Below are 13,467 nucleotides of genomic sequence, written 5' to 3' on the forward strand. Positions count from 1 at the left end.
CTGGGGCACTGGCCGGGAGCGGCAGCCGATGCCTCCTCGCGCTGTGCTGCCCCTGCGGCCGCCGCCGCCTGGCGAGCCCAGCGCGCCCCCGGGCACCTGCGGCCCCGGGTACAGCAACCTGACCAAAGCTGCCCCCGCTGCCGGTCCCAGGCCGGACTGCGGTGGCGTCCCAGAGCCCACGGGGCTGGACGCAGCTTGCACCAAATTGCAATCTTTGCAGAGACTTTTTGAACCGACTACCCCAGCCCCTCCACTGCGGCCCCCTGACTCCCCTTCCCGAGCCCCGGTCGAGTTCCCCTCCGCCAAAAAAAACTTGCTCAAAGGCCACTTTCGGAACTTCACTCTCTCCTTTTGCGACACCTACACGGTCTGGGACTTGCTGCTGGGCATGGACCGCCCCGACAGTCTGGACTGCAGCCTGGACACCCTGCTAGGGGACCTGCTGGCCGTGGTGGCCAGCCCGGGCTCTGGGGCCTGGGAGGTGTGTAGCAACTGTATCGAGGCGTACCAGCGGCTCGACCGACATGCTCAGGAAAAATATGACGAGTTCGACCTCGTGCTGCATAAATACTTACAGGCAGAAGAGTACTCAATCCGGTCCTGCACGAAAGGCTGTAAGGTAGGGACTGGCGTCCGCGGGCACAACACCTACCTCAGCAGCGGGAGCCGTGGCGGTGGGACTTGGAGGAAAAAAGGAGGTCTTTCCCTTCACCTCCTCCCATCACCCCCACCGTTCACCGTAGGGCACTAAGAATGCTACCTTGGGACCCTCCCCAGAGAAGGGCCCTCAGGGATTCAGGTCAGTTAACCACCCAGCCAACTTCTATTAATTCCGGGTTTGGGCAGCTTTGGACTGGGGCTTCCTGGTGCCCCGCCCCCGCATGAGGAGGGAGGGGTCACGGACAAAGGGGTGGAAAGAGGGATCTGGCTCCCCAGTCTGCATCCTCAGCCAGTGGTGCCCCCTTCCTTTCCTCGGCGAGAATTGAAGAATTGAACCTCCTGGGACTGACTGGTGCAGGGGGAAGGCCAAAGGTGGAAGGAGAAATATTTGGCAACCTAACCATCCTCTGGCCCCTGCCAATGGGTGAGAGGAGAGGCATTCCTTCTGGTGGGGCAGGCACCTCTATTGACCTTATATGACCTGAGGTGGAGCCCAGGAGGGAACCTGCCAGCTCCTCGTCCCAATAAAAGGAGTTGGGAACAGGGCACAGCAGCTTGTGGGAAGGCCACTGGAGGCTGGTGCATTACAAAACTTCCAGTGCCTTCCCAACACACTGGGGTAGCAGTGGAGGGAAAGCTGGCTGTCTGGCTGCTAGGGACAGGCATCCAGAGGAGAGGAGAGGCTGCTGCAGAAAGGGCCTGCCTAGGGCAGAGCTGGGTATGGAGAAACTTCTTGACCCTCAGCAGGGTCATTCTGGACAAGAGGTGCATGGTGGCTGTAAACGTTTGGGATGTGGTGCTACTGCCCTGTCTGCTCAGCCTGGCCAGGTGGCATGCGTTGGGGAGAAAAGAAAGCAGCAAGGTCAAAGGGTCAAGTGAGGAGGAGACCAGGTGGGGTGGTGGCCTCACTTATCCTGGAGCTGGGGGCCAAGAGCTGGAGAGGGAGACAGTGACTCCTAATCTCACTTGTTTACATCTGAGGCCTTGGGGAGGGGCAGAAAGTGCCCCCTTTCCATATAATGTGACCCCTGTGGACTTCTTCAGGGTTCCATGCTCTTCACAAGTTCCTTAAGAATTTGGGTAGGGGACTGGGGAGGAAAGGGGCAGCTCCTTGCTCCTGACTTCACTTTCTCCTTCTCCTTTTTCCTGTTCTCGTAACCTAGCAGTCTCCCTCCTGCCTCCCTCTGCCTCAGCTGACTCACTGCCTCACTCACACTACCAAATGAGATATTCCACTTCTTAAAGGTGTACAGACAGATAGACAGACACACACTGCCATACACCACCACCACCCCAGACAAAGTCATACAGAGATATAGAGAGGTCGTCGCCCTCACAAACAGAGCCATAGAAGCAGACACCATGTCACCCACACATGGGGCTCTCCACAATGTCAGAGACACACAGGTGGAGGAACTGTCACATGAAGAAGGACATGTTTTGTCATATAGGGAGCCACACACTCTTGATATCAATCACACATATACACTTGGGGAGAGCAGAGGGATGTGGTACACTAGCAGGCAGAGTAAAGGATGTCTGTCTTTGTGGCCCTTCTTCCAATCCCATGGCCCCAAACATTTTTCTTCTCTTCAGTCACCAGGATGCCTGAGAGGCCACATCAAAGCTTTCCTATAGTTTTTTTTTTCCCTCCATGTTACATTTGGCTTCAACCTCTGTCTGATCCCATGCTAAATAATGATCCCTCGTATTACTTGTTTTTACCAAGCAATTTGATGTAGGAGAAAGGCACCCAATGTCTTAGATTCAGGAGTCCTTATCACCTCTACCACTTGTTAGCAGTGTGACCTTGGGCATGTCACTTCACTTCTCTAAGCTTCAAGTTCCTCATGTGTAAAACGGGGATCCTAATCCTCGCTCTGCCCACATCCTGAGTCTTTTGTGAGATTTAAGTGGGAAGAGATTGCTGATAGTGTTTTGTAATAATGTAACACCTGACATTGACATTGTGCTGAGTGTTTTGCCCTCTCTCACATATATTATAAGACAACTGCCCAGGGAGGATGGCAATACCAGCACCATTATCCCCATTTTACAGATGAGGAAACTGAGGTGCAGGGGGAATCCAAGAGTTTGTCCTGAGGTCACTTAGCTGATGAGCAGGAGTGCCAGAGCCTCCAAACTGCATGTTCTGCAGAGAAGCAGAGGCATGCTTTTGCCGGAGTCTCCCATCAGGTTCCCCTTGGCCAGGGCCCTCCCTGCTCTCCTTTGTCTCCTTGTTGTTGTCACTGTCAGTCTCTTACTTTCCATCTCAAGTGAACTCCGACTGCTCTCTTGCTGCCAGCTGTGCTGGGAGAAGGGCAGTGCCAGCTTTCTCTGGGTCTTTTCCCCTCCTCTTCAGCGCTCCCTCCCTCAGCTGAGGCCTAGGCCCCCAAGACTCTGGATTGCAGCTGCATTATGGGCATTGAGGGAAAAGGCAGCCCTGCTCTACTCCTACCTGCAGCCACTCTCTTTTCATCTCAACACTCCACCTCTATCCCAGTCCTTTTTGCCAATTCCCAGGCCTGCCCTTAGGCTCCAAGCCTTCCTGTCCAGCCCCTACCCCAAAGGGAATCCCTTGGAGATGATGCCTCATCCTCAAAGCTTCTCCTGGGTAAGGAGCCCATAGCCTAGGCCAGGGTGAGGAGGCTTCCTCTACTTCTGGAAACCAAGCTTGGAAGCTCTGCTCCCGGACCAGGTTCCTGAGGCCCTGTCCTGAGTGTCTCAGTCACATCTTTCTGGGACAGCCCCAGAAACCCTATTCTCTTTCTCAGCAACATTCCGCCCCTGTTTTGGGCCATGCAGGCCCACACGAATCATACCTGGCCTCACTGCTGCCTGTGACACCTCCCAATTTAGTACCAGCTGCAACATTTCCTTAATGTGCGACTGACTTCCTCTCGCATAGCAGGGGATGTTAACTTAGGCAAGCTGCTGCCCATCCCCACCCTGTCCTCTCCCAACCCCAGACCAGTGCTGCACCCCTTCCTCATCTCCCAGTGTACACACTGCCCCCCCCAAGCCATTAGCTCCCCCTCCCCTTGTCTCTCCCTCTCAGCCCTTCTGGTGGTTACTGGACAGCCACCTTACTCCCCCACATAGCTCTCCCTCCTCCCAACCCTGCCAAGCCCCTGCCTGCTTCTGATTGCCTCTTCCCCCACCTCTGCCTCTTTCCTACTCAAAATTGACTAGGAAAGGACTAGGGGGAGTGGTGAAAATGAAAACAAAACCCTGGCTTCTTCTTTCATAGTTCTCATCCAAGAAAAGATAGAAGCCCAAGAGGACAATTAGCTCTCTTACAAGCCGTAGGGCCACATAAGTAAAGGTTGGTGCCAGGGAAGGATGTGATAGTTCTACTTTGTTATGGACAGGACTGAACCCACCTGGCAGACTGTGTGTGTTTCATTCTGGATCTCACACTGAGCTGGTTGGGAGAGGGCTAGAACCCGAGTTTTCCTGGACAGAGTTGAAGGAACTGTTTCATCTGGAGAAGAGGAGACTCAGGAGGATATGGGCTCTGACTTCAAACCTCAGAAGAGCTATCTTGGTGTAAAGGAGGCATGTCCTGCTTAGCCCCATGGGGACTTTGTAGTGAGAAAGTCCTGGGTTCCAACTCAGCTCTTTTATTTATTACCTGTGTGACCTTGAGCTAGGGACTTCAACTCTCTGAGCCTCACTCTTCTCATCTGTAACATGGAACGAGTTCATCATAACAGCCCTGTGAGGTCATCATTAATGAGAAGTCTGCACGGTACCCAGGCCTGGCACATCAGAGTTGCCCAGTTAACAGCCTTTTTTTCTTCCAAAGAGGGAACAGACTGCCTTTGAAGGAAATGAGCTCCTGCTCCCAGTAAATGTCTGGCCTGATTCAGGCAGACCCCTGGAGGAAATGCTATGGAAATGACTACCTCTAAATTATGGGGGGAGTTGGACAGGTGACTTTTGAGGTCTATTTCAGTCCAGAGTTTAGGCCCATGAGCAGAGCCTGCTCCCTGAACAAGAGCCTTGGATGGGAAGGGTCAGAGAGAAGGGCCTGACACACAGAGGAGGGGACTGCCAGAGCCACATCTCACCTCTGCCCATACCCGTTGGGGCCTCACTCTTCCTCCACTTCGGCTGGCAGCTGTTTCTGCCTCACTGCCTTCCTTTCTCCTCCTACCTGCCTCAGCTTTCCTGCCAAGCAGAACTCCTGGGCTAACACTGATGCTGAGAGCAGGGAGTTCAGGTTACTGGGCAAAGGACAGATCCCCTAAATTGGCCACCTAAATGGTCCCTGTTGTCACCTGAGCTTTTAGGCTAGGAGTAGTGCCCCACAATCAGCCTCCCTGACCTAGTGTTCTTGTGGGCAGAGAGGGAGCCCTTGTCCATGCTGGGGCTGGGGGAAGAGGGGAAAGTTAAGAAGGGGCTTCCAGAAACCATGGGAGAGCCCTGCTGAGGAAGAGTCTCTAAATACACAGAAGCTCATTGCCCAGGCATGTGAGCACTGGGCTTCTGGGAATAGAAGGGCCAGAGAAGAGGCAGTGTGCATAGCTCAGACAAGGATATAGTGGATTTGATGTGGGAGTGGTAAAGTGACCTCATGCTGTCCACACCTCTCCAGACCCCTTCACCCCCATTTTGACCCACCCCACCCCCATATTCTTCTCAAATTTTAGCCCATACCCAACCCACATACCAATGGCCTCACAAGCTTTCTAATTTCCTCTTAGAAGATCATGCCAGAGTATTCTCAAGCCATACCCTACACCACAGTTACTTCCACCCTCTCACCCCATCTCCCCTCCTACCCCACTCCCCTCATCACCCACCTCTACCCCACACCCCTCCTAACTTTTACCCATGTTCTTTTCCTCTCTGGCCACCTCGCCCTAACCACCCTATTCCACCACCCTGCACTGTACCTCTTGCCCTTGATAACCTACATGCCCCCTTACCCCTTGCATCTCTCACACCCCATTCACATTTCACTTACCTTATCCCCGTCCTCTCTCCTGCCCCCCCCTTCCATCTTCTGTTCCCTTCCCTCCCCTTTCCCTTTCTGCTTTCATGTCCTCCCTGCCTTCTCTCCTCCCTGCTCAGGGTAGACATGTGTATGTGTGCATGCACACACACTTAGATACAGACAACACACTCACATGGACACAATCTTCTTCATGGATATTTCCCATCCTTCCCACAGGCTGGTGCCTGACTACTATAGTCACCATAGCAACGGGAATCTCCAGGAAGGATACACTGGTATCTCCTGAAGATGGGGGTGGGGGGAGCTAGGTGGAGGAAGGGAACCCAGCAGTCTCCCACCTAGTCTCATGGTCTGGCTGGAAGAGTCTGCTGAACACAGTGGAGGTGGGGTGAGGAAAGGGAAGACGGTAGGCAGGGCTGAGAATAAAGGAGGATCAAGGACCTCCGAACACATCACAAGCCTGATAGGGTGCTTCTAAGTCATATGGGTGCCTGTTGTCTCCTCCCTAGGCATTGGTACCTCAGGGAAAGGACACACCCACACCTCCCTGTGTAGGTGGGTATGTAGGAGGATATCTCAGACTCAAGGGTGGGAGTTTGCCCTAGAAAATCTTTTCTCTCTGGGCAGTTCTTTTGTGTTCCCACCCTCTGAGGCTGTTTACCTGCTGTCTGCCCAGACAGACTGGGCATCAAACCTCCCCTCCACCCCCGCCTCAGCTCTTGTCTCAGCCACATGCAGATTCCAGCTGCAGGTGTTTTCTGGAAAGCCAGGGGCAGCTTCTGATGGGGTCTAGACAAATATGGGCATTCTCCAATGCTGACTGGGAGGCCTCAGGAGAATGGGTATGTTGTGTTCCTGTACTTAGAGACACGTAGACCAGAGCTTATGCAGGTGGCCAGGGATGCTGGACCAGACTTTTCTCCCTAGGCATAAAAGGTGGTTCAGAACAGCCTGAATTTTTGACACCTTGAGCCAGGTAGGTGCTTGGAGGGGAGAGCAAGGGTGCAGGCAAGCTGCAGCTGGCCCTGGGGAGAAAAGGAATTACTACAGAGTGATAGGGACTGCCAGTACCAAAGCTCCTGCTCAAATGGATTCCGGAGAAGGGAGCTAGAACCTGAGCCACAAGTCTCTGGGCTAGAAGGCTAGGCAGACTGGTGCCAGAGCAGAAAGGGATCAGAAAGAGAAAATGGGCTTTTGAATGCCTGGGAAAGGGCAGGGGCTTTATAGGTGTCCATAAACACATTTAAATCCTGACAATCATCCTAGCAAGCGGGTACTATCATTATTCCCACTTTACAAATGAGACAACTTTGGGGTGCCTGGGTGGCTCAGTCAGTTAAGCAATTAAGCATCGGACTTCAACTCAGGTCAGGAACTCTCAGTTTGTGAGTTCGAGCCCCACATCAGGCTCTGGGCTGACAGCTTGGAGCCTGGAGCCTGCTTCAGGTTTTGTGTCTCCCTCTTTGTCTGTTCCTCTCCCGCTCATACTATGTCTCTGTCTAGCTCAAAAATAAAAAAAGATTAAAAAGTTTTTTAAAATGAGACAACTGAGGCTCAGTGAAGGGAAGTGACCCACCCATGCCACACAGCCAGAAGATGGGGGACTGGGTACAAAATCAGGTCTGTCTGTTCTTTCCCCAGAGCACAAATGTATAAAGAAAATGTTAAGGGTCTTTTCCACCTGTCAGAAGCAATGCCCAGCTGGCTACTGAGAGACTGGGCTGCAAAGCCATACTGACCTCAGAGGAGTCCAGCAAGGCCTCCTGGCAGCCTGGGTTCCCCTGGAGTGGCTCAGATGCAAACTGGGGACCCATCAACATCCTCTTGGTTCAGTACCCCCATCTCTTGTCCTTGAGACCCAACGACAAGCACCAGTACCCTCTTGGGAGTGACAGAGAATGGGTGCGAGGAAGGGAGGTATTTGCTGCCTCCTTTTTCCATGGGCTCTACAAAAGAGGTGGGAGGTGCTGGGCTCCCCTTGCCTGGAGGGAAGATATCCCTTACATTCTCAGCCTCATCTGCTGGAAGGACCAGTCAGTGCAGGAGGGTAAAAGGCCCTCCTGGGCAGGTCTAGTGCAGGCCTGAGCCCCACCCAGCACCTGCTGGGAGAGGGGTAGGGGAAAGAGTGAGACCTTGTCACCCCAGAACCTGCTGATGCCTGTCCTGACCTTGGATACCCAGTTCCCTTGCCAGTGTTTTGGTGAGCCCTGGCCTGGGATGGCTAGGCTTCTCTGGGGTGGGCAGGGGCGGGAGTGGGTAGAAGGAAGTGCCAACTCACCAAGTGCTGCCACAGAAGGACATGTAGTGGTGGTGGGTGTTACCATTGTTTCCTGTCTTTTTATTTGGTTTTCAGCAGATAGAATGGCTACCTGGCGGATCTGTGAAAGGTGAACATATCTGCTTAGTATTAAACTCAACTAGAACTTCCAACACCAAGCTAAGCCTCCAGAATTATAGACTCAGAGTCTTTCAAAAATACCCTTTTTTTCTAATTACCAAAAACATGGTCTTTGAGAAATTTTGAAAATAGAAGTACAATAGGTAAAAGGTCACAGACACACTCTTAATGCTTTAGTATATTTCCTAATAGGTCTTTTTGTGGCATATGTATATTTTTAGTTTTTTTCATTATTGTAAAATATATAACATAAAATTTACCATCCTAACCACTTTTACGTGTACAATCCAGTGACATTAAGTGCATCTGCAATGTTGTACAATCATCACCACCACCCATTTCTAAAACATTTTTAGGGGCAACTGGGTGGCTCAGTCAGTTAAGCATCTGACTTCGGCTCAGGTCATGATCTTGCAGTTTGTGGGTTTGAGCCATTGGAGCCTGCTTCAGATTCTGTGTCTCCATCTGTCTTCCCCCCCCCACTCATGCTCTGTCTCTCTCTCAAAAATAAACAAACATTTAAAAAATAAATAAATGAAACATTTTTATTCTTCTAAGCAGAAACTCTGCAGCCACTAAACAATAACTCTCCATTCTTCCCTCCCCCACCCCCAATCTCTATTCTGTGTTCTAGCTCTGTGATTTTGATTATTCTTGGTACCTAATCTATGTGGAATCATACACTATTTGTCCTTTTGTGTGTGGCTTATTTCATTTAACGTAATGTTTTCAAGGTGCATCCATGTTGTAACATGTGTCAGTACTTCATTCCTTTTTATGGTCAAATAATATTTTATTGTCTGTATATGCCATATTTTGTTTATCCATTCATCTCTGTGGACACTTGGGTTGTTTCCATCTTTGGGCAATTATGAATAAAGCTGCCATGGCCATTCATGGACAAGTGTTTGTGTTAACATATGTTTTCATTTCCTTTCACCTTTTGGCTACTCTGAATAATGTTGTCACGAACATTGGTGTACAAGTATCTGTTTGAATCCTTGCTTGCAATTCTTTGGGGTATATACCTAGATGTGGACCTGCTGGATCACATGGCAATTCTACATTTACCTTTTTGAGAAACCACCATGCTGTTTTCCACAGTGGCTGCACCATTTTACATTCTTCTCAGCCATGCCCAAAGTTTCTAATTTCTCCACACCTTTCCCAGCACCTATTACTTTCCATTTTTTGAGAATAGCCATCCTAATAGATATAAGTATCTAGTTTTACATAGTTGAAATCATACAGTTTTTCACCCTGCCTTTTTTAAGTTACCATTAAAGTTATGCTATCTTTCTGTGTAATTAAATATTCAAAAACATCACTCTTGATGAGTGTACAATATTCTATCACATGAACATAGTGCAACTTATTTAACTAGTCCCCTATTGTGAGATATTTACTTTACTTCCAACTTCTTTTATAATTAATGTTGTGAGGCATATCTTTGTTATAAATCTTTGTCAGATCTATGATTCCTTTTTTTAATAAATACTATCTCAATCATTTTTTTCTTATTTTTCTACTTCGCTGAGTTTCTTAAATCACAAAATAATGCATGCTCATAGACTAAATCTAACAATATAGAGGTTTATAAAGGAAACATTAATAATCCCTCCAGTCCCACTGCCTTGAGGTCACACAATTCCATGTGTATCCTTCCGCCCCTCTCTCTGAGCTTACACAAACATTTGCACACCAAATTACATTTTCTTTCTTTTGTTTTGCATACAAATGGGAGCATAAACATTAATTCTGTGGGATAAACATTTGGGACTAGTCTAACAGAATTAAAGAGTCTTACCCTTTTCAAGGCTCTTGACATACAAAATTTCTTTCTAATCAAATTTCTTTCCAGAAGAGTATACTAGTTTATACCCTTGCCATAAGTGTGGGACTAATTTACCACCCTCTTCCAGTATTGAGTATCTTATTTTTAAAGTTTTAGTAACTTGGGGTTGAAAAATGGTAGAGCATTGGCTTTTAGTCTGCATTCCTTAGGTAAAAAGTTTGTTTCTCTTCTTTGTAGGCCATTTGCAATGCCCATTTTGTGAATTGTCTGTTTATATCTTGTGTTTTTAAAATTGATTTCTATGTACTCTTTTATGTGTACAAATGATTTTAACCTTTTTCTGATCACATTTGTGTCATTGTTTTTTCATTTGGTATTTCAATCTTAGAGCTGAAAGGAAAGAATGGGAAAGAAAAGAACTATCCAAGGCCCTTAATTCTTACATCTGCCTTGGGAAGTGCAAAAATATGTATCCTTGTTTTACATAGGAGAAAACGGGTTCACAGAGGTTAAGTAACTAGCTCAAGGTCATTCAGCTAGTAAGAGTTGGAGCTGGGATTTGAATCCAGGTCAAATCCAGGGATTTGATTGCCAGAAGGCAATGGTACTGCTCAATCTGTGCCAGTACAATTAAACTATAGGTAAAGCTTTGTGCTATTTGCCTTGCCAACATAATTTATAGAAGGGTAAGGATACGTCCTTTTATTATCTCCATTTTTCAGGTGAAGAAAATGTAGATGAGGAAATTTAAGTCACTTGCTTGCAGTTTCATAACTGGAAAGAGCAGACCAGGGATTTGACCGCAGGACTTAGTTTAAAGATGTTTAAACCTGACTTCTCCTCATACATACTGCCTCCCTAGTGGCCATCATCTTGGATCCAAATTGAGGCCCGGAGAGGGAAAGTACTTTGCTCATAGCCACATAGCAAATTAGTGGCTGAGTCCCTGCCTCCTTACAGGTGACTTGTCCAAGTTCACAAAGCTAGTTACTGGCAGAGACATAGTCTGAACCCAGCTTTAGCTAACTCTCCATCTGACTTATGCAAAGGCTTTGCAATCAACATTTATGGGACAAGCTTGGTAGGAGAGAGTAGATAGAGTGCCCTGAGACCTTTCTGAAGGAATATACTCTTGCATTGGAGTCTTCCAAGGCAAAACTGTTCCAGAAGCCCCTAAATGATAGGATGCAGGACAGGACAGCTAGTGTCCAAAGGCAAGAAAACCTTTCTACATCTAGTGTCCAAGGGAGACAGCTGCTTTCACTTCACCTGTTTCCAAAGATTGAGGCAGGAATAGTAAGCCTTGGGCTATGGGTAGGAAGCTGGTGGGTCTGGATGAAACAAAGCGTTAGTTGCTTTTTGTCAGCATCTCTATCTCCCAGGGTGTATGTGTGTCCATTTAGAGGAAAGTGGGAATGGAGTACTTTGATGAAAGGGTGGAAACAGTCATTTGTAGCCCCTAGTACCCAAATGTTCTTCCCTCTACACCCCTTTACAAAGAAAATCTTACTTATACAAGAAATGAACTGAATACACTGACTTTAATTTTTTTCAAAATTTTTAAATGTTTTAATGTTTGTTTATTTTTTTTGAGAGAGAGAGATAGAGTGCAAGCAAGGAAGGGGCAGAGAGAGAGGGAGACACAGAATTCAAAGCAGGATCTAAGCTCTTAGCGGTCATCACAGAGCCTGATGTGAGGCTTGAACTCATGAACTGTGAGATCATGACCTGAGCCAAAGTCAGAGGCTTCAGAACCACCCAGGTGCCCCTAAAAACATTAATTTTGGAAAACCACTCTCCCATGCAGTCCTAGAGATATTTCCCCATCTTGACCTGAAATTCTATCAAAAGAATTTAGTAACCAGCTAATTACTTTAATGGTAATAGTGAAATAGAGAGAGACCAGACAAGGGACAATATGGGATATAAGAGCTTGGGCACTAAAGTCCAGATAAATCTGGCTTTGAAATCTGTCTTCTCCATAAAATAGTTGCTGAGATCTTGAACATTTTCTTCCACTCTCTTGGAACCTCACTTTCTTCACATTTGAAATTAGGAAATAGGGTCATTGTGATGTTTAAATGACTTACAACATGCTAACCTTTTAAGACTACAGTGCCTATGAGATGGAAAATGCTCATGAAGTGGTGACCACCATTGTTATTATTGGTTGTGTGGCCTTTGGCAAATTATTTACACTTTCTGGCCCTTCCTGTTTTACCTATAAATATGTGTCCACCTCAGGGGGTAGTTGTGAGAATTCAAGGAGTTAATAAATGTCAGCGGTTTAGAACAGAGCCTGACATATAGCAAGCACTTAATAAATGGCAGCTAGTATTATTCTCACCTTAATTAGATGTGTTTAATCTGAATGACTGTTTAATACCCAATTGAGATTGACAACACCAGGATGAACAGCTTAGGAGAAGGGAAAGGTAATTTGGGAGCAGGAGGTGAAGTGTCTGGCATGGGAGTGGGAGGTTAGGAGCCAGAAGGCAACTGGAGAGATTCTAGTGAATGAGGGCACAAAGACATACTTGGGTGGAAAAAGAAAGAGTTAGAGATGGAAGGACTCCAAAGCCTTGATTCACCTCATCCCTAAAGACCAAACACAGCTGACAGATCCTTTTATCAAGTCTCTGTTCTCCCCAGCCTCTCATCTGTCTATCAAGGTACTACATTTCGGGAAGGAAGGAAGGAAAGGTCAAGCTGGTTTCACAATGATCCTCACAGAAGGCTAGAGATTACTTTCTGGGTCTGGGCCCAGGACTAGCAATGTGTAGCAAACACTTGTGCCTGGGAGGGGGCAGTGGGATCTTATGCTGCACATGTCTGTGTGCAGTTCAAAGGAAGCGACAGCTATCACTGTCACACTGGCAACATTCCTGTGGTGTCCTGCACAACCACTGGGCACAGAAGCCCCCAAGGCTTCTTTCCTCTCATATTAATTCTTTTCTTTGGCTCTAGGATCACTCATTAGTTTTTTTGGCCTGTTAAGCTGACCTGGCCCAACCTCATGGCCTAGCCAGTGGTAATGGATGATCCAGGACTGAGTAGTACAGGGCCTGGGACTTTGGGGCTGAGTCTGGCGAGATTAAGTCTTAGAGATTTTGTATTATTGTTTTTGAGGTTCATGGATGTAGGTTAGTTTACCTTTTTGTTTTATTTTCATTTTATCAAGGTAATATATGTCTGTAATTTAAGGAACCTGTATAAGCTACATATGTATACTCACTCATCAGTGTTAAATGAATGAAATTCTCTTTTTCTTCTGATATTTATCTCCACATTTCTAATGATAGCTAATTCTGCTATTTCTTGACTTTTCTGTTTTAAATATCAGTGTGTGGCATATAAGTATACAAAAATATATATAATTTGTCTTTTAAATGATAAATATAGATTTCAATGCTTAAAATTAAAAGAGAAGCCTTCTACTCAACCTCTGAGCCTCACTCTTCAGAGTTAAGAGTTCAAATCTCTTATCTGCTTTTTTCTGATATTTACCCCCACAGTTCAAAATGGCATGCCAATACTGCTATTTCTTGATTTTTTTTATGTTTTAAATATCTATTGGCTTTATTTTATTAGAGGCAGATTTGCTCTCTTACTACCAGCAGCACTGTAAGTACACACATACTTCTCCTTCCT

At 47.2% G+C, this 13,467-nt stretch overlaps 1 protein-coding gene across 1 annotated transcript in view; it reads left to right on the forward strand.

Moving 5' to 3' along the window:
- Nucleotide 1: 1 nt before the first annotated feature.
- Nucleotides 2–13,467, forward strand: part of FAM155B (family with sequence similarity 155 member B) — a gene marked incomplete at its 5' end in the record, with an annotated part of 34,524 nt that continues 21,058 nt past the window's right edge. Inside the window, one exon of the mRNA XM_029929659.1 lies at nucleotides 2–619. Coding sequence (XP_029785519.1) covers nucleotides 2–619 — 618 coding nt within the window. The remainder of the gene's footprint in view (nucleotides 620–13,467) is intronic.

The sequence above is a fragment of the Suricata suricatta genome, chromosome X, assembly GCF_006229205.1.
Source record: "Suricata suricatta isolate VVHF042 chromosome X, meerkat_22Aug2017_6uvM2_HiC, whole genome shotgun sequence".
NCBI classification, from domain to species: Eukaryota; Metazoa; Chordata; class Mammalia; order Carnivora; family Herpestidae; genus Suricata; species Suricata suricatta.